The following is a 25,794-nucleotide window of genomic DNA, read 5'->3' as shown; positions in this document are numbered from 1 at the left end:
GAGGCAGCTCCCATTGGCTCAAGGTTGGAAGGGCGGGAAAGCTCGTGTTCCTACTGGCTGATGCCGCCATCACTCAAGAGGCTAGGGCAGCTCCTATTGGCTCGACCCGGGGAAGGCGGGAAGACCGAAGCGGGGCTCGCGCTCTCCTTTTCCCCTCACGCCGGGGTCGAGCCCTCGCCCGTGTGAAGGCTTTGCGCACGCGCGTACTGAGGGAGGGGTGTCTGGGAGGGGAGTGTGTGTGGGGAGGGGGTGTGTGTGTGGGGGGGGGGGAGTGTGTGTGACGGGGAGGCCGCTGCGCGCCGTGCCGCAGCTCGCGCCCTCATTGGGCTGAAAGGGGGAGAGCGCGCCGGAGCGCGTGCGCCGTGCCCCTCCCCGTGCGCGCTGCCTCCGGAGACGCAGCGAGGCTCGGCGGGACGCGTAACTCGCCGCGGCAAGCCCTAGGGGGCGCGGCCGGCAGTGCGAGCCCGTCCCCGCTCTCCCCGCCGTGCCGCCGCCCCCGCTGAACCGGAGCCGTTCTGTGCCGCCTGTCCGTGAGGGGGCGGCCCGGCGGGTCACGTGACCGCGCGCGCTGCTGGCGCACGTGACCGCGCGGTGCATGCGCGGTGCGGGCGGGGGCGGTGCTGAGGGCGGAGGCGGCGGCGGCCGGAGCGGGGCCGGGCCGGGTCGGGCCGGCGCGAAATGGCGGACAGGTTCTCCCGCTTCAACGAGGACAGGGATTTCCAGGTACTGTCCCCGCGGGGCCGCGGGCCCCTCAGCGCCGCCCCGAGCCGTCCCCCTCACCCCCCGCTCACCGGGGCTTTGTGCGCGGGGCCCGGAGCTCCGCCACGGAGGGGAGCGCGGGGGGCCGGGGGTGGCTGTCAAGGTGACACGGGGGCTGTGGGGGGCAGCGGGAGGGCGTGTCGTGACGGCGACCGTGACCCGGCGGGGTCAGCCGATGAGGGGACCCGCCCCCCCGGTGAGGAGTCGGACCACCACCCGGTGAGGGAACAACCCACACCCTTCCCGGTGAGGGGATAACACACACCCCCGGTGAGGGGTCGCATCACAGCCCCCCCGAGAGGGCACCAACCCCCACCCCCCGGTGGCGGGACCGACCCCCATCTCGGTGAGGGCTCGGAACCCCCCCGGTGAGGGCTGGCATCCCCCCGGGGACGGGACCACCCCCCCCCGAGCCCCGCACGCCGCTGTCCCAACATCTGCCAGCGACCCCCTTCTCTGTGGAAAACGCCTCTTCCTTCTCATCTCATTTCATCCCTCCCCCCCCCCAGCCGAGAACATCGGCGTTTCAACGTAATTAACGCCACTGCTGCCGTTTTTAAAAGGGGGCTTAAATAAACAATGCGAAAATTAACGTTGACTCATTAAGCCCGAACAATGACATGTTGTTCTCTGACTTCATCCCGGGAGAGTCTCGGGGTTAGGAAGGAAAACAAAAGGAGCGAGGATAAGGCGGCTCGAGGAGGGCTGTGGATGGGCTGGTTGGCGATCCCTTGTTTCGGGAGCCCGCGGTTGGGATGGGGCTGCTCATCCTCGCTCGGGCCTTTCACCTAAAGCTTTGGGAGGGTTTTTATAGTGCGGAGCTTGCATAATTCTGCTTAATCTGGCATTAAGGTGCAGCCTTGGGAGCAGGCAGGACATCCAGGAGTGACTAATTTATGGTGGTTCCGGATGTTTTAAGGGATGCACGTTTTAAAGATTGTTGTTAAACCGTGTTAGAAACACGAAGAAATATGTTTTCAGCGTGTTTGTGTGTGTTGCCTGGTGTGTGGATGGAGGTTTGGCTCCTGCCACAGCCCCAAACACGGGCTGGGTTGCATCCTGTATTTCCTTAAACGAAGTAATGAGCCGTAATTAACACTGAAATAGTCCGATTTGGCTTTGAAGTTTGTGTTTCAGGAACTGGGGCGAACAGGGCTTGAGAACACATGAGAGATGGGGAACGTGAACCAAGTCGGGTACCCGGGGGATGGGTGAGCTCTGCAGTCGTGTCCTTGCCCTTCGTGGGGTAAGAAAAATAATTGTAGTGGCAAAACCTGTTACTGCGTCGTGGCTCTGGGCTTGCAGAGGGAATGTGTGGTGATGTCAGGTAGGAAACAGGGCTCCATTCCCCCATCCCGAAACCTTGGAGTGCCCAGAGACAATAACCAGGTCACAGCCCTGTGTTCCCTGGGCACTGTTTTAAATTGGGATTTATCTGTGTCAGATGCCAGGCTTTTATTGTCTTTCCCATAGGATACAGTGAAAAATAAAAGGGCAGGACTTGTTTTTATGGGAGGGTCACTTCTCTGTTCTCCTCTCCCTGAAAATGTGCCAGTGAGAAGACAGACATTTTATTTTGTGCGTTAAAGCTTCCTTTGAGGGAAAAGTGGAATCGGTCCCCTGGGAAGAGCAGTTTGAAGCCGGTTGGGGCTTGCAGGGGATTGAAGGTGAAAACAGTGAGCTGGGAAAGAGCAGATCCAAGGGGGATTGGCCAAGGTCACGCTGAATTGGAGGGAGCTCCAGGTCCTGTGGACAGGTCAGCAGTCTAATGATTTTTCTGAACTGTAGTTCAGTTCATGGAGGAAGGCTTTTTGATGAGAAGGAAGGAAAAATAAGGTTCAAAGTTGCTTTCAGAGAAGACTTTCTGACTTTTTTTTTTTTCTATTTAGATGGTGGTCCCCTGAGATAGAACACGGGTGTGGGATAAAGGAAATGCTCATTGTGCCAAGTGTTTGCAGGGCTGCTGCGACTGTAGGTACAAACACACCCGCCTGTGCCCCTAGAAAATACTGCCCTCAAAATACAGCAAAAATAGGACTCTGTTCATGCAAGTCATCAGTTTGGATGCAGGTGCCTTGTAGGAGCGTTCCTATCAGTGGCAGGGATGCCCTTTTCACTCAGTTCCAGTTCCTCAGCAGGTGAAATTTGTGTCTTTGGAGGGGATGTGACTCCAGACGTGACCCCCCGTCCCTGCCAGGCTGGTGAGACCCAGGGAGTGTGGCCAGAGGGAGATGGGCTCTAAAATTACACGGCTTGGAGAGGGATGGAGGCGTGGGGAGGGGGAGGGAGGCTGGAGGGATCTCTCGGGTTTCGTTCTGGGGTGCTCTACTTGTGATCTCAAAGTGAGAGGATGTGTAATGTTCTGGAGAGAGGGAGAGAAACAAAAGGTCAGGAGTAAAGAGCGTGGGTCAAAGGAACCCTTTAGCTGCTTGGAAAAAGGCAGATGCTTTGGGATTAGTGCTGTGGCTAATGGAAGAGAGTCTCTGGATGAAAAAAAAGCCTTTTAGAGTTCTAATTATTGTTATCAGCCACTGAAAAGATTCTGTGTTGGGAAGATCTGTTTGGCAAGATGAGTGTTGATGTGGGCAAGGGAGAGCTGGCAGTGCAGGGTTAGCAGAGGTGATCCTCGGGTTTCTGAGCTCCTGATGTGCTGGAGAAAAGTGGATTAAAGGTTAGAGAGCTGCTGGGAGCTGTTCCTCCCTCCCCCATGCCTTGCTGAAGGAAGATCAGTGCGATCAGGAGAGACAGGAATGGAAACAAACAGCACTGGAGGGAAATCGGTTCAGGAAGGAAGGACCTAAATCAGCTGAGAAAGAGAAGGTACGAAGGGTCTGAAGGGCATGAAAAGGTGCTGAGGGAGAAGGGTTGGGCAGAGGGATCAGCTGAGAACTGGAGAGATAAGAGGGAGGGGGGGACCTTCCCATAACTGCAACCAAACCAACGTGGTGGGCATGGAGAGAACTGCAGAAGGAGTGGAGATGCTCTCATGGAGTTAGGTAACCCTGTGGAAAAGAGTGGCTAGTGTAAGGATAAGGAAGTCATATATCCTTAAAGATAAAGATGGTGGTGTGGAGGGAGAGGAGGAGTTATTCTGACCCATCTCTGTGGTAGGGTGGAAGGAACCTTGAACAGCTCAGGATGGTTTGGAAGTTGAAATTACCAAAGGAGCAGGAATGGCCCGGGAGGATATCACTGCAGTGAGCTGATTAAGGGCTTTGGGGGTTTTCTTACAGGATTGTCTCGCTGTTGCTGTGCTCTGTAGCTTTAGAGGCTGCACTAAAGGCAAAGATCCTCTTCCCTTTTTCCCTAAGCTCTCAAACCTCAGAGAAACTCGAGGGAAAGCCCCTGGTTCTGGCTGTGTTTTGAAGGTGCTGAACCTGAGGGCAGCTCCAGTGAAAGGCCTTGAGCTGTGCTCTGCCTGTCATACGGATCTTTCCCTGGCCAGGCTGGCACAGCTCTTCCTTTGGGAGCCTTGGGCAGGGAGATGGATTAGTGGAGGAGGAAGGATATCCCTGACCTTCCTTCTCTTGCCTCTCTCCAAGCTCTGCAGTGGCAAGTGAAATCGCTGAGTGGCTCACCCAAATAAATCCCAGTCTTTTTCTATTTTCTGTACAAGAAGGGTTATTTTTGAGTGGGATGCTGACAAGCTTAACCCTTCAGGCAAGGGGTCATGGAGTTTGTCATAGTTCTGTCACAGGCTCTGTCACTTGTCTGTGCCACTGTCCCCTTGACTGACAGGCTTCCCTGGCAGAGACAAACAGGAACCAGTTTAACTTCAAGGAATTACGAACAATAGCTGTAGATTACACCAGCAGAATATTTTAGAAACATTAATGAAAGCTGTGTGAACACATGAGACTGCTGCGATAAGTAAATATACATTTTAGTGCTATTTTTGTGCTTGCAATGATTTTATTCTTTAGATTAGCTGTGCAAACTCAAAGAATAAATATTATGGATGTCTCTATATTGCTGAAACCCAGTGGAGCTCCCACTTACTCCCAGATGTTGAGAAAATGTTTTCTTGCTGCCTCTCTCTCCGTTCCATTGTTGAGGCAGAAATATCACGAGCCATATGTGTCTGTGTGTACAATAATTTCCTCTTCCTACGTACATTGCACTTACTGGCATCATTAGCCAGACGGAACACAGGCTGTTCTGTCTCGGGGTTTTTTACTGTTGTATGCTCAGCACAACAGGACAACACTTCCACCCAGCAGGAATACCTGGATTTCCCGACTGGGTGGAAGTGTAGCCATCCTGAACCTCAGCTCGGCTCCTCCTGCTTATCCCAAGAGGATAGGTGGGATTTTTTTTTTCCCCTCCGCAAGGGATTTGAACAGCTAACCCAGCACATCGCCGCTGCTGCTTCCAGCAGGTTGAGCTGAGTGCTGCTGGCAGGGGGATTTTATGCTTTTTAATTGGCAGAGTGTCAGGGATAAGTTGTGTTCCCAAGCAGCTTAGGCAGCACTTTGCTGGACAGCTGGGAGGGTTTGAACCCGTCTTTAATGAGTGTGTGCTCTGGCTGCAGCTCCAGTTCACTTCCCAGGTGCTGCCTGAGGGAAGTGCATTTGGTTTCCATGTCCTTCAGCAGGCCTGGCTGCTCGGGGGGAGGTGGCACAGGCAGCTGATGGCTCCTCTCTGCGCGGCAAGGAGATAAATGGGGTCATTTTGTCTCCTCCGCCTTGACTAATTGGGAGAAGAAAAACTTAATGTGGGGGAACGAGGATTGGAATCTCTGCAAAATGTGTTACGCTGAGCTTCCAGCAGATCCAAGATCCTGGAGTGTGAATTTGCCTTTGGCAGGAGTAGCTGCAAGCAGTCAGCCAGCCTTTTCCATGGGCTGTTTTCTAATTGAAGAATTAATCGGAGATTTTTAAAAATCTGTTCATACTGTTTGGAGATGCTCATTTTTCATTAGGTTGGGATTATATTTCTGGTGTGGGCCCGGCACAGGAGGAATATGGCTCTTACCTCCTTGGCAGGACGCTCTGACCTCTCAGCTGAGCAAAGCTGGAACAGCAGAACTGTGACTGGTTTTTTTACCTCCCTGTGTGAGTGAGGAAGGGAGGAGAAGACTGGGGGAAAGTGTTATAAAGTAGATCAAGAAGTATTGGTTCCAGTTTTAGAACATCACAGGAGGGTCTGAACTTCAGTGTGCATTTCTGGGACTCAGGTAGTGAGTTAATTTTATTTAGACCTTCTTTCCTGTCTTGGTTGTGCCTCTCCCCACTCTGTGTTGTCTGTTCTCCAGTGCAGAGGCTGAGTGAACGGGAAAGGAAACACTTTCTACAGCCCCACAAACCATGTCTGAGCTGCCTCAGCTGCTTCTGAGTCACCCCCTGCAAAACAAAACCCACCCTGCTAACCAGGTTCCAGCCACCCACTGTCTGGGGATGCAGAGCTTCAGGAGTTCATCAGATAAGAAGCACCACTGCAGTTCTTGGGCAGCACTTCCTCGGCTGAGGCTTCTCTCCTACCACACAGTTTAAAATCTGTGGTGATTCTTGGTACTTTCCCCCTTCAAGCAGCTCTATGGGCAATTAATTTGAGATTCTGACCATTCACAGTTTTAAAGCCAGAGGTTGATATCAGGATGCCATTCAAACATCCAGGTATCACTTAGCCTTCAATTCCCATCCTTTGATCCCGCTCTGAGTCCAGGAGTTGATGTTTGGCTGCAGTATCTCTGTCTTGAAGACACCTGGTGATGGGGAATATTTTCCTTGGTAGATTGTTCTGGTTGTTTAGTCACTGAAACGTTCATTTTCCTTAATTCTTCTTGTAGATTTTAATATATTCAGCTTTTAATTGTTGTTTTTTATGTCCTTCTCTGCTTTGCCAAAGCACACATCACTATGCTGTCTCTTGTATGAGGGCATATATAACATTTCTGCTCAGTTTTAGCTTCTTCTGAGAACCTTAACAACCTGACCTCTGAATTCTCTTATAGTAGGGCATTTCCCCTTTGTGTTCTTACAGCTTTCTGCATCTTAAATTGTCCACACTTGTGACTATAAAACTAACACAGAGGAGTCTAGAGTAGACTCTTATCTGTATAACATCCAGAGATAAACATCTTTTTTACTACTTTATTCCTCTGTTGCACACCCTTGGACTGTATTTTTATCCTTTCTGTTGCATGAGGAGGTTTTAAGTGGGATTTCTGCTGCCTGCTGGGTGCAGCCCTGTGCTGTGGCTGTGTTTGTACAGGGCTCTGGGAAAGCAGACCTGGTGTTGGGGACTTTTACACGGGGTCAGGTTGCTCTGTGCAAACACATCGTGCATTCACCCTTTGTTGGGCTTCCTGATCTGCAGACTGAGCTGGCTCTGTGTCCTCTGGTCATTGATAAAAGCACTGAATGGGGTTTGAATCCAGTTAACGTGCTCCTGAGTGAGATTTTCTGCGATGCTTTGGTTTAGGAACAACCCTTTGTCGAGTCAGACACCACACTAAGAAAGAAAAGAAGGCAGGAAGCTGGAAGTTTGTAGTGGTGAATAAATTACACCCTAAATGTGAAATGATTAGCACCCTGTCCCATCAGGGCTTTTTCTCTTTCCCTTGTGCTGTCTGGTGGGGTCACACACTGGAGGGAAGGGATGGGACTTCCAGAGGGACCTGGACAGGCTGGAGAGGTGGTTCTGTGGGAACAGCACGAAGTTCCACAAGGCCAAGTGCAAGGCCTTGCATGTTGGTCAGGGCAGTCCAGGCACTCTGGGAGAATGGATTGAAAGCAGCCCCGAGGAGAAGGATTTGGGATGTTGGTTGATGAGAAGTTCAACGTGCCCTGGCAATGTGCTCTGGCATCCCAGACACCCCCCATGTCCTGGGCTCACCCCACAGCGTGGGCAGCAGGGGAGGGGGGGATTCTGCCCCTCTGCCCCCCAGCAGAGGAAGGACCTGGAGCTGATGGGGTGAGTCCAGAGGAGGCCCCGGAGATGCTCCAGGGCTGGAGCCCCTCTGCTCTGGAGCCAGGCTGGGAGAGCTGGAGAAGAGAAGACTCCAGGGAGACCTGAGAGCCCCTTCCAGGGCCTAAAGGGGCTCCAGGAGAGTTGGAGAGGGACTGGGGACAAGGGATGGAGGGACAGGACAAGAGGGAATGGCTTCCCACTGCCAGAGGGCAGGGTTAGATGGGATACTGGGAAGGAATTCTCCCCTGTGAGGGTGGGGAGGCCCTGGCACAGGTTTCCCAGAGAAACTGTGGCTACCTCATCCCTGGAAGTGTCCAAGGCCAGGCTGGACAGGGCTTGGAGCAACCTGGGCTGGTGGAAGGTGTCTCTGCCCATGGCAGGGTGTTGGAATGAAGTGGTTTTTAAGGTCCTTCCCAACCCATTCCATGACTGTGATTGTTTGGAAGTCCTGCTTAGCCATGAAGATGTGGGTGCTGGAAGCTGCAACACCTTCTGCATCGAGGTGTGTTAAGAAAGGGCAAAGAGAAAACTGGGTGAGGCCAGTGCTGATGCTCTTGGGTGCAGCTGTGAAGGACTGCAGAGCATCCCTGTGTGCTGGAACAGATCCCCAGCTGCCGTTGGTGCAGCAGAAGGAATCTGGAAGACATGGAATTGTTCTTATTTGGTGCCAAATTATGCAAAGCAGGGACCTGCCTCTGGCTCCCACTCCTTGTGGTACAAGCTGTTTATCTGTAGAACGTGTTTTTATTTGGACAGCTCTAAGTGGGTGTTCATAGGCACGTTTTCCTGGTTTAAACCAGATCTGGTGAGTGGTTTTTCAGTGTTTTTGGACTTAACAGGTAGAGCTTTGCCATCAAAATTAATTTTTAGTTTGGTAAACAAAAGGTGCCATCAGCTTCTCAGCGTGCAATTCCAAGGTGTTTCTTTCAAACGGTGCCAATTTAAATTCATCTCCCAGTCTCAAGTGATTGCTTTTGTTGTATTGACTTGAGAGGATTTTCCTGTTAAGTACTCTCAGAATAATTGATGTGTGTGTCTGCCGAAAATGAGGTTTTGCTGCAGCTTTCACAAGATGTTGACTGTAAATATTCAGCTGTTTGGGGGGTGTGCAGATGTGCTGTGTCCCTACTTCCCTCTTGTATTGCTTATATACAGGGAAGGGACTGGAAAAGAGATTTCTAACAGTGAGAACGTGTTGTTTGGGAATGTTTCACCTCTGTGTGGTTTGGAAAGGATCACTGATTATTTTTTTGTGTGTGTCTTTACAGACACTGCAGGGAACAACAGGAAAAAGGATGGTTTTGTTCTGGGAAGCATTAACAAAGGCTTTCCAGGTGCCAGTACAAAATTGCTTTTGTATTGCTTTTTATAGCTTTGAAAACCCATGTGGCCTTTAAAATTAATCCAAGAAAGTTTCCAGGGTTGGATGGATCTACCTTCTAGGAGCATGTTGGTCTTGAACATGTATTTTCTCCTGAGTGCATGATGAATATTCAAGAACTGATCTAAGCTACGCTTTCCTGGAGTTGTTTTTGAATTCTCTGGATGGATTTCTAAAGATCAACACGGTTGTCTGCATCAATTATGTTTTGGAGCTCCTCCATCCTATGGAGTCATCAGGTCCTGCCGAGCTGGAAAGGGCAGCAGGAATTGCTGCTGTGATCTGTAGTCAGTGTGTGTAGGGCCGTGTGGGTCTTGCAGAGATGTTACAAACCCGTTACATTTTGATTGTGTGTGACAAACACTTAATCAGTCGTGGTGAGCCGGCTTTGCGTTTAGCACCGTCCCTCTCCCTCTCCTGGCTGAAATTCGCTGCTGAGGTCGGTGTGATGGCAGGGATAGAGCCCCACAAAAACAAAATCAGAGGAGCACTGGCAGACCTTGTCACTCCTCCCTCTCACAATTCATCCGTGCCTGGAGTGGGTTTTTATTCTCCAGTGTGTCCCACGTGTCCCTCTCAGCTGCAGGTGCTGGTTTGTGTCACCCTTGGGCAGCGTGTGGGGAAGTGAAACCGGAGGGTCTGGAAACAGCTGCTCCAGCCAGAAAGGTTTGTAAAAAGAGGACCAAGTACAAAACGAGACGAGTGTCGATGGTTTGCTGACATTCCTGCTCAGAAAAGTCAGGTCCAGCAGAGCAATTCCTGAGCCTGGCTTGGCCGTGGTGCTGGTGGGGCACAGGCACTGTTCTCACGGCTGTCCTGGCTGTGCAGTGTTTGCAGGAGTGCCGGGAGCCAGCTTTGGGAAAAGGGAAAGGATGATAAGGTGCCTTATCTTCTGAAGGTCTTGTAACTGCTCCCTCTCCTTTAGAAAAGAAAACTGTACGTTTAACAGGATATTTCCTTCTGGAATCCCTGAGTTTCTTTCCCCCCCTCTCGGGAAGGTGCCATGTGCATGCAGGGAGGGAGGGTTTTGGCATTTGCTCACTTGTGCTCAGATGCTGCTTCGGTTCCCTGAGCTCAGACCTTGCATCTGTGCTGACCCATCCCGGGAGGGCTGCAGGAAATGTCAGCTGTGCTTCCCAGCTCCGGGAGCAAAATACTGTGGGATCTGGAGCTCATACAGTCTGCCCTGACTTTATCCACACTAGAAAACAGCCTTTTTTGTGGGTACTCATTTCTCTTTTTGGATATTCCTGGTTCACAGCCTAATGGCTGCAGGACTTTCGGGAATGGGGAGTGGGTTTGGTTAAATGTTTTCAAGTGGGACTTGTGGTTAACAACCCTAAATTTTATTGCTTGACTTAATATTTTTAGAGTTTAAGATTTATTGATTGAAGTGATGGATAAATAGGATATGCAGAAGTGGTGCCGATTTGCTTTTGTGTTTTAAAATTCCATTTTCTAGAGTAAATGCAGTATAAATGTGATTTTTTCGAGTCTTCTTCTGATAACTCTCCCAGCGTAAAACTAATTTTTGAATATCTAAGGAAGCACACTGTGCTCTTTTCAAGTGCAGTTAAGCAATCACGATCATGCTGTGCTCTTTTCCAGTGCATTTAAGGAATAATACCAGTGAGTATAGTCAAGGCTTTTCTGCAAAATTACTTTATTTCAATTGTTATTGTCCTGGTCACGCGAACCAGCCTTGGAGTGCCTTCCTGAGCCCGTCCTGAAATCCAGTAGGGACATAAATAGATTGTTTCTGCTGTGACGTCTCAGCAGCTGCATTCTGGCTGTTCCCTCTCCAGCCATCCCTGGTTTAATGCTCCCAGGCAGAGCCACGGGGTTTTATGCCAGAACTTTTCTTTATTTCCCTCCATTGAAGGCTCTGTCACTGTGGTTTGGGGAGCAGGCAGCGCTTTCCACAGGTTTTCCCGTTCTGGGCTCTTCCTGCTGGACTTCTGCTGGGTTTTGTAACTCACATCATCATCTTTGGTGTTAATAACCACCAGGCTGGTGTGGCTGAGCTCTGGTGGAGCTGAAGGACAGCTGAAGGGAAGCATCCTGAGAGGAAAACCCTGCACTCCCATCTCCACTGTCCTGCTCCTTTGTTGGAGCCTGTTCCCATCTCCGCTGAGCGCGGTGTTCCCAGCTGCTGGGCTGGAGGCTTTTGGGATAATACACAGTTAACTTAGGGCTGTTCATTAGGGAAAGCACTAATTCCTGTCAGGAATGAGCACTGTGTGGGATGTGTTCTGCTTGCTGACATTTTCATGTGCTCTGTGATCGGGCAGATCGCAGGGAGCAGTCCAGTGATTAATGTCCAGGGCGGTCTGATGGCCTTGAAGCTGCTGAAGTGACTCATCATTCCTTCCCCTTTGTGCTGGTGATGCTTTAGGTGACTTGGGAATGCAGGCAGTGCCCACGAGTTGCTCTGGTTTTGGATACACCCTTTGGGGTGTGAGAGGGAGCAGATTTTCTTCTGCCTTGTTGTCATGAAGATTCTTTGGAAGGGTTTCCCCTCCCGGTAATTTCTGTGTGTCCTTATGTGCTTTGTCTTTGCCCACCTTCCTGGAAAGGTGCCTTGTGTTGGGGAGGGAGTGAATTCTGTGATATTAAACTTTGACAAATGGGCTTAAATCAACAATTCATTTCACTTTCACTGAATCATTTATTGGCAGCAATTCTTACCACTAATGATTTTGGGATGAAAGTGTAATTAGGGTCCTAAATTCTTTTTTTAATGGTACCAACTGGGTCTCACTGTTAAAACATTTGGGATCTTGTGAGCAGGAAAGCAGCAGCTTTGAATTTGAGCTATGAATTGTCCCAGGAAATGCAGTGACTCCACTGGGTTTAATCTGGGACAAAATTACATTTATTGGACCAGGGCTCTGAAGTATTTCCAGTCCAAATAAGGGAGGACAGGGGTCTGAAACCCTGCATGGAGGCAGCTTTTGTTGGTTGATTTTTCAAATGCCGTGTTCATAACTCAATGGTTCAGCGTGTGAGGGCTCCAGGACTTAAGGTTTGGCCAAGAGCTTCAGGCAAGGATCAAACAATGGGAAAGTGGGGGAGAGAGCAGAGAACATGTGACTGAGTAACCAGAGTGGGTAGTGAGCCAAAGTTCAGATGATATTACACAAAAAATCACAGGGCACAAACATGTTGGCTCCTGGAGACAAGTGCAGCAAGGAGCCAGGTGGTGTGTGAGGAGTGTTTAGATGTTGGAGGCTTGTCCTTGCTCCTCATGAAGTAGTGAAATATATTGAATTTCAGTGTGGTTGTAGTGAAGCACTAGCAGAGGTAGCACAAAGTGAGAGCAATAAATGCTGCTTACATGGAAGCCTCTCATTGAATTTGCTCTGGTATTTTGGGGTGGATGGAGGGAGTGTCTGTGAGAAGGGGACAGTGCAACACATCTTGTTTCACAAAGCAGAAGTGAGAGAGCCTGATACAGGCAGCTGTAAAATGGAGGGGCATTGTAGGGATTGAATCCTTCTTTTCACCTACAGGTTTCCTCTGAAGAGGGAATCATCCCTCAAGTCTGCAGAACACACAGATCAAAATCATACTGAAATGTGGTCTGTGCTTGTGGTTCGTGTTTGCCAGAAATGTAGTTTATTCTCAACATTCAGCGTTTAGAGCTTAATTAATTGTTAGATTTAAATGTTAAAGTATTTTGTCTTCTCTGATTCATTGTCTAAAGGTACAGCAAAACAGAAATGTTACATGGATCCATTTGATGTGCCAGGCTGAAGGATTGCAAAAGAGGGAAAACAGATGGAATTCCCCCCAACTTGTTCTTTAGCCAGCTCCAGGGATGAGGAGGCAAAGGGACAGACTGTGCTACCTCCAGCCCCCCAAATCCCAGCTCCAGAAGGCCTGGGATCCCCACACTGGCAGAGAGTGTTGCCTGTTTGTTGTGGCCATAGAACCATTTTTCTCCTCCCTCACTGGGCACCACCAGCCTGAACACCCCCAAAAATCCAGCCCCACTGTGACCATTGGATTGTCCACTTGCCTTTTTCCAGGATGAGTCACTTAATGGTGGACAGAAAAAATTCCTTTATCATTTCTTTTAAGTACTGATAAATAAAGAGCAGTGTCTGCGATGACTATTGATTTCAGCTCATTTTGGACACTTTGTTATCCTGAAGCCTGGAATTTCCAAGCCTGGAACAGGCACCAGGAGCATGTTGTCAGCATTCCCATGGGGCCTGTCCCCTGTGCTTGCTGGCATTTGTGTGCCCATGAATTCCAGGAGACAGGCAGCACCTGCCTCTATGGAAAATTCTGGTGTTAGTGTTGCTGCTCTTTGTAAAAACAAGCAACCCATCCCTACTTGTTACCAGGAACAAGTAGATAATAAACTCCCCAAAAATATAAATATGTAAAATAACCCCCAAAATATATGGAGTGGGTAGTGGTGGGATCACCAGAGCTTGGGGAGAATGGTTTATTTGCTCTCTCATTGCCCGGGCCGTGGCACAGGGAGTGCTCAGCCTTTTGCACAGTTTCTGGGAGGAGATGTTGTTTTAAGCACTGAGAAAGCAAGTAGTGAAGCCTCAGAGCAGCCAGACCTGCTGCTCTCGAACTGGGGTTGACCCTTGCCTTGGTGAAAACAGCTCTCAGTGTCTTGGCAGGCAGTGCTCTGCAGGAGCCAGGGAGTGGGCAGGAATATTTCGCCTGTTCCAGGTAATTTAGTGACGTGTTCTGAGCTACCTGCAGGCAGCGAGTGAAAGGAGGTGTCTGCTTTGTGCTGAGAGGGTTTCAAGTGTTAATTGATGTTACATGGGTTTAATTTTTAAATACATGAAGTTTAGCTATGTGTTGTTGCCAGTGTAAGCAGCATGTGCACTCCTGGCTGCTCTTGTTCTCTTGGGCGCTGTTTTTTGGGAGTCTGGGCCGTGTCCCTGGGCCATTGGGGCAGGTTTTGTGGTGTCTGCTCCGTGCTGGGCTCCCGGACTCCCGAGCACTGCCACGCACAGTCTGTCCATCCACACCCCGGGGGTTTTTGGCTTTTTAAAGCAGCCCAGCCACTGCTCGTGCATGGTAAGTTTGCCTTCAGCTTGTTCCTTGAAGGCTGTCCAAAACAAAAAAAAAGCAAGCTGGGAGTGGATTTCTGCCTGCAGATTAAGCCCCAAATTTGCTCTGGAGAGGCCGTGGGAAAGATGCCGCCTGGGAGCAGAGCGTGGCCGGGATGAATTACCACCGGGGACTCCAGATGATGGATGGGCTGGAAGTTGGGGCACCAGCATCAAAGCATGTTCTCTTGGCACCAGGTTTCAGTCAGGATGGTCTCTTGCAGATTTGCATTGCTGGATGCAAACGCTCCTTCCAGAGGATTTTGGGAGGCTTGTGATATTCCAGCTGTCGGTGCGTTAACAGCAGTTTGCTCTTTGACGTGCTGGCTTCCATTAAAATTCCTGCAGAAGGAAAAGTTAGTGCTGGTAGAAAGGAGGAGGGTGACAACATGTTTCTCTTGGCAGTGGTGTGTGTGTTCCTCCTCCAAGTGATTGTGGAGCTGGGATGCAAATAAAACCTGCCAGGGTTTTGGAGTGCATGGAGCAGCTGGAGGCTCCAATGGCACTGGGGGGCCTGGGGGAGGAGTGGAGGGTGACAGCCAAGGATTGGCACCTCCTGGGGTTCCTGTGGTGCTGAGCAGAGCCTGGGAATGTAAGGAGCCTGCTGAAACAACTCCCTTCAGTGGCTTTTGGGCTCATCCCAGCTGCAGGAATCTCTCCTCTTTCCTTCTGGGTTTATAGCTAGGAAGTCCGAGTTTTCCCTTTCCAGGTCTGTGCTCATGTGGATTTGTTACATCATGGACCTGTTGAACAGCCAAAAATGGTTCACCATGTTTGCAATCTCAGGAATTTGAGACTTCAGAAACCTCGAAAGCTATGGCAGAGCTGCAGTGGAGATGTTTGTTTTTCCTGAAATGGCCCTTCCCTGGTGTGTTCCAACACCATCAGTCATCCTGGAGGACAGGGCTGCCATTGCCTTCCCAGCTCAGGAATCCTGTATGCTCATTGTCCAGCCAAAAAAGTGGGAAGATCCAATTTTGCCATTTGGTGGTCAGCTGGTGGGGGAGGAGGTTGTTTGAGATCAAAACTAAGACTGTGCTGGAGGATCACTCCCATGGACAGATCACTGCCAGATCACTGTGCAGCCACCTAAATTTGTGGGAAGGGCTGTTCCAAACCATGGACAAGCACTGTGGGCACAGGGACAGGTTTCCTTTGGTACCACTGTGGGGTTTAGTTGATTTAAGGTGTGTGAAATCACATGTATCCCTGGAGCAGTTTGGATTTCCTGCTGCTGGGAAAGCCTTGCAAAAACCCTTTGTAGTGGTGGGAGGGTCAATTCCTGCTGCTTCTTGTCCTGTGTGGTTTCCAGGCTGGCACTGCTGCTCATGCTCAGTGTTTTCACAGACTTTCTTAAGGAAAAAAAACCCAGAAGCATTGTCAGTGTAAATGTATGATGTTTTGCCAACTTCTACAATTTATGATTATCAGCAAGTTGACTTATTTTTAGGGGTTTTTTTTGTCCTTATAGCTGATACACTGAGTTGAGCTTGCATTTAACAAGTTTACTTTTTAGCAGAATTATATAAAATATATCACTGTAGCCAAACCTGACTCCCCAAACGAAACTGTTGGCAGTGTGTGCTGTGCTGTGGGAGCTGACCCTTGTTTTCTCTTGCAGGGCAATCACTTTGATCAGTATGAAGAGGGGCACCTGGAGATAGAACAGGCATCTCTAGACAAGCCTATTGAATCGGTAAGACCCCCCCACTTATCAGCACCCCCATCCCACCCGGAACTGGGCCGTGATCGGATGGTACTTGATGTGAATGCAGTCAAATCTCAGAGGAGTGGGCACCTTGGTGGCAGTCAGGGTTAATTTTTGGTGGTAAATTGCATGCTGAGCTTAAGTGGGCCTGGGATTTAATCTTGAAGTAGTTCTAAAACCATAGGTGAGTTTAAATTTGAGCTCGACGTGATATTTCAGGACTTAATTAAAATAATACATTCATTCGTAGGTATTTATTTTGTTTTTATACTTTTCTTTGAAGAATCAGTTTAATTCATATGCAAACCTGATGGAATAGTGTAGTTAAATGTATTTTGCTCCTTTTTAGTTTATATTTTTGGAAAACTACTGGTGTGTAAAAGTGTTAGAATGACACCTGGAACATGGAGAGAGGGATCAGTGTTAGTCCAGCAGTCCTTCCCCACAGAGCTGAAACTGCCCTGAGCCTTTCTGTAAAGTTGCTTTACCTTTAATTAGGTGTGGAATATATTTCCCCCCATAAGACGGGGAAGAATTAAGTTTTATTTAGTTTTACCTTTTTAAGCTTTTTGGAGCTAAAAAAAAAAAGGAGCTTTTTGACTCTTTTGCTCTTTGCAAAGCCCCTTCTGCTGGTTTTAGGCACAGTAGCTCGTTCAGCCTAAACTGAGCTCGTTCAGCCTAAAATGGACCCAAGTTTAGCACACTGAGTTTCAGTTTCAGTTTCTTGCAGAAACAAGAAAACTTGCAGTGACTAATCCAGGGACACTTAGCAGCGTTCTGATTAAGCCCAGCCCAGACTTTTGTTAAGAAATTACTTGTCGAGTGTTTCTTTCCCCCGCTAAATAATGAAAGTTTCTACCCCGTAGTCAGCACTCAGGAGGCACTAAGTGTTAGCAGCAGCTCAGTCTCTATTTCTCGTTGGTGTGTAGGTCGGTGTTGTGTGTGTTTGTGTGCGTGTTTAGATGTTTACCAAAAAAATTTACACAACTTGGGGTGTTCGACGTTTTTCTTCCGCAGCAGTTGGCCCATATTAGCTAAGCAGCCATGATCTGGTTTGTATTGCACGGTCTGCCTTTTTTAATTTCTTCTCTAGGGTTTCCTTTCCCCCTTCTTATTTCTGTTCTTCTGGTCCAGTGAACACTGCATATAGTACCTACTGTCTTAATGTGCTGGCATGATGCTAGATTTAGGCATGGCAGTAAGTGATGACGCATGAGATAATGCTGCAGAGATGGGAATTCCTACCCAAAGCTCTCCTGAATGCTTCAAACTTACCTGGTGATTTTAATTAAAATGCCAAGCTGGATTCCTGATGTAAATGTAATGGGAAGTACTTGTTGGTGGCCTACTCTGGGCCACGTCGGAAATTAGAATTTCGGAATATTCAAATGCTGCCTTGCAGACCAGACTGGTTACCTGATTTCCAAAAGTGTTTTCCCAAAGAGAGGAATAGAAGGGGTCACAGATCACATCTCTGGTGTTCCAAAGGGAATGATGCCTAAACCACGAGCCAGGTAGCCTGGGCCCAGCAGTGAGGGCATGTGGGCTCACAGTGCACTTCACATCATCTGTAGGAGTAATGCTTTGTGCAGTTTGATTAATGTTGAACTGCAGCAGCAAAATTAAATTAAATTATGACTGTAATATTTTATTCATATATATCTCTCTCACCATCCAAATGTCAGGACATTATTAATCTTTACAACTTTTTGGTAGGTACAGTTCAGCCTAATGGTTATATTTGAAAACAGTTGGGTAAAGAGTACAAGAGATTGTCTTGTTTTGGGAGGAGGAGGAGTTAAAACCTCAAATTTTTCTTCAAAATACAGTTTGTTTCACTCTTCTTTTGTTTGTAATAAGAGAATCACAGAGTCATTAAGATTGGAAAAACCCTCTAAGATCATTGAGTCCAAGCATTCCCCCAGCACTGCCAAGGCCACCACTAACCCATGTCCCCAAATGCCACATCCAGGCGTTTTTTGAACACTTCCAGGGATGGTGACTCCACCCTGCCCTGGGCAGCTGTGCCAATGTCCTTGTCCCAGGATTTCAAAGCTGTGGTTGCTGCATGGGGTGTTTTTTTGGCCTCATGGACAGTGTCAGGAACAACCTGGTCACTTCTGGAGTTCATCCTCACATGATCTTTGCAGAATACATTGTTGATTCTTAAAAGAAACTCTCCATCTGGGGAGTGTCAAGTTTCCTGGCACTTGTGGAGGTGATTTTTCCTTCCACACTATTAATGACCAATGTGCTTTTTGAATTGACAGATTACACACATTAACAGAAGGAACAGTTTTCTTGACAGGGTTCAGTGGGGCACTTCTCCTGCAAGATTTTTCACCAGGAAAGGAATGTTCATTCTGCTTTTTAATAATTTTTTTTTCTTGTATTTTAAGCTGTTTGCTCACCCAGAGCTGAAATTGAGAGGGAAGGAGTAAGGGCGAGTCTATATTTTGAAACTACCACACATCTAAATATTATTTCAATAATATTTCAATATTAACAAATTGGTTGATAATCGTTTACCAGTTCTCTGTTAGCAATCCAACTGGCCTTTTCCAAGGAATCTGCTCAGAGTCATGAGTGAGCCTCTGCTTCACAGCGTGGAAACAGTTTGGATGATGAACCATCCTGTGTTTATAGCCACAGCAGATCAAAGCACTCCCCAGTTAGAAGTACAGACTGAAGGGTGGATTAAATATATTCTCTTATATACAGCTTCCCACATGTTAGTGACGTGGAAATGCTCCAAAGCCCACGGGGAGCTGGGCTGGAGATCCTGGGGTGGAGGGTTTCCCGTACCGTGTCCGAGCGACATTCCCGGCTGACGTGAGATCCATCTCTGCAGCATTATCTGTTGAGAGGTGCTGACTGTACTGCTACAGCATGCAACTCAAAGGTGGCTGGAAAAATAGGTTTTGGGAGTCTACAGATCATTACAATGTTGAAACGTGTCCTCAATTAGCCTACTGGTGTTTTTGTTCCTGTGGAAATCCTGCTGTGTACAGCGAGTTTAGGCCAAAGATGTCTGGACTGAAACATGCGACTCTGACCAGAGTACATTTATGGAAAACAGAGCTGCCAGGAGCTAGGGATGGACCTGAACGAGTGCCAGCTATTTTCCATTACTAAATTGAAGAAAATATTTCATATCAATGGACTCTTCAGAGCTGCAAATACTGATAATTTCCCCCCCCAAGTAACGTTTTTTCTTGTTGTGGTTTGAAAGATGCTGCACTTACACTGGCTGTTCACGTCAGTGCAACCACTGCTGTCTGATGTCCTTGAAAAATCAGAGCACTTCACCCTTTTTTTAGATCCCAGAAGCTGCATGTGTTTGTTCTGAAGTATTTTGAGTGCACTGAGTTCAGGTACCCGAACGGGAAGTCACAAAGTATTGCAGCTTGAACAGAATCCAGATTTTCTTCACGTTAATTCCTTATCTCTACTTTTTATCGAATCTCTTTGCTGTGAATTCCTGGTTTGCCTCGTCCCAGCAGTGCAGATGGAGTAGGAGGCAGCACTGGGACCCCCCTAGAGCCCCCCGGAGCAGCCCCGTCCCCGTGCAGGCAGTGTCAGGGCTCCACCCACGCCGGCACCGCTGCAGGTTGGAGGCCACACTAGGAACCCCCACTCACCCTGGAGCTTGTTAGTTTGTCCTTGTCCTGACTAACAAATGTCCTTTCCCCTCTCTCTAATGCTGCTGGGGCACAGAGGAGGTCCCTGAGCTCCCCACGTCCCAGGCTGCAGTCGGTGGTGTCTGACACCACGGGCTGTTGGAGCCTGGCCGAGCCGGGGCCGGGCTGTGTCGCACTGGAAATCTGTACGGATCTGTGGACTCCACTAGTTCCAAAGTGTCATTTGATGAGGCTGCTGATTTGACATTTAGCAGCAGCCATATGTGGACAGCGCTATAAATAATGTGCTTCTGGAAGCTGAATGGTGTAGCATTACTATTTGGCTTTTCTCTCTGGTCTTCATTGTGTCATCTGTAGTGAGCTCTAGGTTTTGTTTTGGGAATCTTTTCAACCTCTTGTTTGCATGGGTTCACCCAGTAGCATCCGATCCTTGCTTATAGATTCCTCCATACACAGTGAGCACAGCTTACAATCCACTCAAGAGACGAATGGTTCCTGCCCGTGCTGGGATGGGCAGTGGGGATACAATCCCTGGGGATCTCATGGAAAACCTGTCAGGCAAAACGAGTGCTGTGGTTTATCCGTAACGCAGCATCACCCCACAGGCATCACCCAAAACCTTTGCAGTCGACAGATGTTTGGATTTGAAGCAATTTCTTTTCCTGTTGGCCAGAACCTTTGTCAGAAATTTCTACTGGGGATATCCCACTTAGGAATCACTGATCCCTGTGGAAAGCAACCAAGGGCATCTTGTGAGGACACAGGATGGGGAACTGAGGAGCCCAGTTTGAGCTGGTGGAGCCTCTCACTTGGGATGGGGTTTTTCCCCAGCTCCATGAGGGTTTCGTGCAGTCAAGACCTTGCATTTCCTATACCCTTTGGAAAAGTTATGCTCTGTCATTAATGCTGAGTTCTCCATCTGTAAATAGAAATGATCACTGGTGATCAGCTCCAGAGGGGTGAGATAATGCTGGGGGGTGTGAGTTGTTCCACCCAGAGCTGCTCTCCCTGCATGGAGCACCCACAGCCCCCACGACTGGGTGCCCACCCCCTTGGATGGTACAGGAGAGCCCCCTTGCTCACTCAAACACCTATTGGGACACCTGTTTTGGCTGCCTCAGTAAATTTTATTGTGGCTGTAACACAGGGAGCTCCAGGATGGCAGAGGAAGAAAGTGAGGAGACTCGTGCCAGCCCTCCTCGGCTGTGGCATTTCTGTGCATCAGTGCAGCTCTTCTGTAGGAAAACTGCTGCAGCTGAGGATAGTCTGTTCAAAAGGAATGACAGCCTTTGACACAGACAGGAAGTTTTCTGTGAAAAAAATCATCTTTTCTATGTGAAAGAGGCTGTACTTTTACAGAACTGTCACTTAAAAATGCAGTTTAAATGAAAAAAGCTGCTGGCTGTTGCAGCATTCGCTGCTCCGTGTCAAATTTTGGTCCCAGTACCCCTGGCTACTCCCCAGGCTCTGCAGACTGGCCCCAGCAAGCCTGGCCTTCAGTCATTTCATTTTTAGGGCAGCATTTGCACTGAAGGGCAGTTCTGTCAGTCTGCCTCTGTCAGAGGGCTGGGAGAGCCATTGGAAAAGGAGGGAGGAGACTGAACGTGGCTGGAAATGAGCAGACTAATGACCAGGTCCCAGCTCAAATATTAATATTAAATTACTGGAGTTGTCCTCCCTTTTCAGCGAAACAGAAGATGCTCCATTTCAATTCATCAGGATTTAAAATTAACTCCACTGTGTAAACAAACAAATGGAAAAAATTGGGCTGGGAAAACCACCCCCTTCCTGGGAACTGAGACAGGACAATGTTCAGGCATAATTCCAATTTATGTCAAACAACTCGCGACCATCCTCTTGAGTGGTTCTGTAAAAGTGGTGCTAATGTGTATAACCCTTCTAAATTTTTCTTTTTCCCTTTAACATTTGTTTCCCCCTTCACTGTGTCAGTCACAACACACCGCTCTTGAATCTCCCAGCTGGTCTTGACTTGTTGAATTTATTTTATGCTTTCACTCTTCTTTAATAAATACATTACTTGCAAGCAGTGAATTGAAAACAAAGCAAAAGAAAAAAAAAAACCTACCATTAGTGATTGGACAGTTTCTTACTTTGTGTTACATTTAACTGTTCTTTTGACAGCCCAGTTTTTAAAGCCAGGTTCGTATGGAAATGCTTTCACTCCACTTGCACTGCTTTTGGAATAGCGTTCTGCTTCATCTGTCTTTATTTTAGTGCATTCATAACACACAGTCAGCACAATGTCTCATCTCCACTTGGCCAAGATGCAAAGTACTCCTTGTCCTTTGGATTTATTTAATTTTTTTTTATTTGTTTTGTTTTAGTTTTGGGTTTTTTTTTTGGGAATCGCAGCCATTTTTGTCAGCACAGAGGGATTCAAAGATCCTTTGTCAGGGTAGGACAATTAGTGCCTTGTCCCAGCCCCTCGAGCTCCAGGACTGGGCACTCTGTGCTCAGGGCAGGTGTGCCTGCAGGTAAGTTTTCCTCCTCTTCCCAACAGACAGACAGTCCTAGTCCTCTCCGTGATGTTTGTTGGTGGGATTCCATCTTGGTTTATTGCTTTTATCCCAAGACATTCCTTTACTTCTCCTGGTTCAAATTTCCCCCCCCCCCCAGAGCCCTAATTATGTCCTGGGGGAGAGCCAGTACCATGGGAAAGACATTTCCTTGAGAAATACAGACAGACAGTGCTTCACTGGGATATCAGGAAAAATTCCAGAATTTATCCTTGATAACATCTTTTTGAGGAAAAATATATCCATGCAGCCAATATCTTTAGAAAGGTTGTGCCTTTCAAGCTGATTCACCAAAGTTCTGCAAACCCTGTGGAGTGACAAAACCACTGGTACTCTGGTTTCTGTTGATGACTTGGTTATTTAATTAAAGAAACCTTCAGCATATATATATATATATATAAAATTCTTTTTTAAGGTTCCATGTACCCTCAGTGTTATGGATCCTGTTATAGTTCAGGATATTTCTGTATATCTCAAGTTGTTTGCCTTATGAGAATTAATAACCAACAAGTGCCTTTTTTATTTTTGATGATTAGGAGGTGAACGTGGTCCCAGCCCAGAGTCCTCCTTTGCTGAGTTGGCAGTTGGTCACTGCTTCTAACTGGGTAAACTGGTCACCAAGGGCAGAGCTGTCAGCTCAGATGGTTGGAGGGTGCCCTGAGTGCTCTGGTCTTTGTCTGGGGGCACAAACCTTGCAGAAAAACACAACAATTTCCACCCTGAGCCTTGCTCAGCCCGATTTCCAAAGACTGACACTTAATTGCTGTGTCAGTACTTTTCCACTTATTCCAAAATAGCTTTTTTGTTTAGGAAGATGAGACATTATGCTTATTGTTTCCCCTACATGCACTAATGGTTCCTTGCTGTTAACTTATTGCTAGGCCTGTTTCATTCTAACATCTTAGTATTTTTGTTAGTTTACATGTGAAATGCATCACCCAGTCTGTGCTTGAGCTCATTTTATTTAATTGATTTTATTTTTTTGTTTTACTAACCTCACTGTTTTTTCAGTTTAATATTGGCTGCATGCTAGTTTATATATATATACACATATATAAAAAAAACCCAATCAAGTCTAGCCTGGATTTTGCTCTGATTGTGTTTTGGTTTCTAGTGGTGGGGCAGTCTTGCACTTACAACTTACTCAGTATTATAAAAGCCTGACACACAAACAAAATGACTAAACACATTGTAGATTTTCTTTACCAAAAAAATCTTAAGTGGTGCTGTCTAGGTGATGGATATGATTGTATAAATAGCTTGATTTTATGCTTTTTACTGTCAATTTTTATTGGTACACTTTATTTTCTCCCACATTGCTTTTTTTTTTATTATTATTACTATTATTTTTTTATTTATTTTAAACGTGATGCACAAAAGTTGCCCAGCACACCATCAGAAAGTGACCGTCCCTGATACCCATCCCCCTGGAAAAATTCTAGCCAGCAATTTTTGACATTTGTCTTTCCCTTTTATTGGGCATCTATTGCCTTTTCAGTAGCATTTTTTTTGCATGCATATATATGTAGAAAGATCTCTTGCTCATCACATGTTTAAATGTCAGCGGGAAGCGAAGAATATATTATTGGAATATTTTTGGTTTGTTTTCTCTGTTCTGTCTGTCAGGATAATATTGGACACCGCTTACTCCAGAAACATGGGTGGAAGCTGGGCCAGGGATTGGGAAAGTCACTGCAGGGTAAGTCCAGTCTCCTGTGTCTGAAACCTTCAACACCAGCCTTGGTCTTTAACAAAATGATCTCTGCTTTTTGTTCCTAGATTAGATTTTCTTTCCATTATTAATATATCCAAACAATTGCACTGTTAAGTTTCACATTTAGCAGTTTGGAAGTGGAAGCTGCTGCCTCACTTGCTGGTGCAGGTTAGATGTGGGGTGTGTGTGTGGTGTGAGTGTCACTGTGGAGGGAGGAGGAGTAACTTCCTACACACTGACAGGGAGTGGTGCAGCTTCCAAACTGGGATGATACTCTGCTGGCTGGATGCTTTGGGATTAAAAGAATTAAAGATTGGAGGTAGTTTGGTGATCTGTGTGTGTTCTCAGGGGTCAGAAGCCGTTAGAAGGCGAGTAAAGGGCCCCCTGAAGATGGGAAGTGGTGGCAGAGGTTCTCATGGATGGGAGAGGCTCACTCCTGGTTTCTCCACAGGGATGTCACGGGTTTCACTTATTTCTGTTCCCAGCACGTTTGTCAGGGATTTAGCCCATCTCCTTGGGACACTGTAGTGCTGATTGAACCAGAACACCTTGTCCTCTTGCTGTCTCGACCCTAAATTCTTCCTGTGACACTAAATCCCGTTTCTATAGAAACCTCTGGAAGTGTTTGAAGCTCAGAGTAACTGTCCCATGTTCCCATGCTCGTAGTCTGAAGACCTGGAGGCTTGTAATTGGAATTCCCCGAATGAACCTGTTAGAGATGGGTGTGTCTGTGCAGTTGGAGGACTGTGGAGAGGTAACAAACTCTGGGAATGCACATTAATCCCCTGGACTGAGGCTCTGTAACCTCTCAGGCAGGACTGTGTTGGTGGTTAATGCTTCTGGCTTCCTCTAACAGGGTTTCCCTGGAATTCCTCTGGTTAATGCATGGCACTGCAGTCCTGTCATGTCCCTGCTGGGGCCAAGCCTCAGGATGGGGTTGTAGCTGTCACCTCTTGGCCTTTGGCTCCTGGGATGTAACTGGGTGTGCTTTCTCTTTTGGGTGCCCTGTTGCTCCGTGTGTCACCAGTGTGGAAACACAGAGACTTGAACCAAGGTAAAGCCTTATCCCAGCCACAGGTGGATCCCAAAGCACAGCCCAGGGGCCTGTTCCCAAGGTGCTGCTGGCACTGACGTGATGGATTGAACACAGATGATGGGACTGGAGGTCTGGAGTTGGGGCAGGAGGGCGGTGGTGTCACCTTGTCCCAGGAACAAGCACACCAGGGCTGCCCGTGGTGGTGTCACCGTGTCCCAAGGGCCCAGCAGGAATTTGCACTTTGATACTTGTCCCCATTTAGATGTTCCCACTGTGCCTTTCACGGCACTGAAGCTGTTCCACGTTTCTTACTCACGTATTATTGAAGCTCTGGTGATTTGACCTGTCTGGGAGCTACAGCCAAGTCGTGGGGATGGGCTGGGAGGGCTGTCCTGCTCCTCCTGCATGTTAATAGGAGCACAGGAGTAAAAATAACCCATCCAGTTAAACCCAGTTCAGTGCTGAAACCTCCCTAACGTAGGCTTTGGAACATGGGCAGGAATTTCATTGTACCTTTGACCTTCTGGAAGGGGAGCAGTGCCCTATCCAGCTTCTCCAGCCCATGTCCTGGGCAGCAGAGGATATGGAGGGGTGCTGCTGCTCCAGCTTTTCTCCCTGAGTTCTGAGCAGCCAGAGCCTGTGGCATTGGTGAGGATCGTGTTGGGAGCATTTATTTCATTATCCAGTGACCTTTTTGCATGACTTGTCCCAAAAATCCAAATACAAAATGTCAGGAAGGAAACATTTGCATCCAGTTTTAATCTTATTCGTGGAGTTTGAAGAGCGAAGTCACTTGATGTGTGCTGAGAATGGGGGAGCAGAACAAAAGTTCTTCCCCTCTTCCACACTGCCTTGCTGAGAAAAGACCAGGAGAGGTTTCTAAAGAGATGTAGGAGTGTTTATGCTGTTAATTCTTCTTGGTTCATGCTGTGCTTGAGCCTAGAATCTGAATTAGCCTGTAGTGAGGAGGTGCAGCAGAATCAGAAGCCCTGAGCTGTGGATGTGGAGCCCTTGCATCAGAC

General features: G+C 47.9%; 1 protein-coding gene across 5 annotated transcripts in view; it reads left to right on the top strand.

Moving 5' to 3' along the window:
- The first annotated feature begins 606 nt into the window (after positions 1-606).
- Positions 607-25,794, top strand: part of GPATCH8 (G-patch domain containing 8) — a 54,453-nt gene continuing 29,265 nt past the window's right edge. For 2 of the 5 annotated variants that reach the window (XM_032711093.1, XM_032711095.1), the window contains exons 1-3: positions 15,752-15,832; positions 21,628-21,645; positions 23,649-23,721. Coding sequence is in view for 1 of the 5 variants with exons in the window: in XM_032711092.1 (XP_032566983.1) it covers positions 679-723; positions 15,758-15,832; positions 23,649-23,721 (193 nt within the window). In the remaining 4 variants the exon portion in view is untranslated. The other 3 variants (XM_032711094.1, XM_032711092.1, XM_032711096.1) reach the window with 3 other exon arrangements.

The sequence above is a fragment of the Chiroxiphia lanceolata genome, chromosome 26 (assembly GCF_009829145.1).
Source record: "Chiroxiphia lanceolata isolate bChiLan1 chromosome 26, bChiLan1.pri, whole genome shotgun sequence".
Classification (NCBI taxonomy): domain Eukaryota; kingdom Metazoa; phylum Chordata; class Aves; order Passeriformes; family Pipridae; genus Chiroxiphia; species Chiroxiphia lanceolata.
The sequence above is the reverse complement of the archived record's forward strand: the minus strand, read 5'-3'. Positions and strand labels throughout refer to the sequence as shown.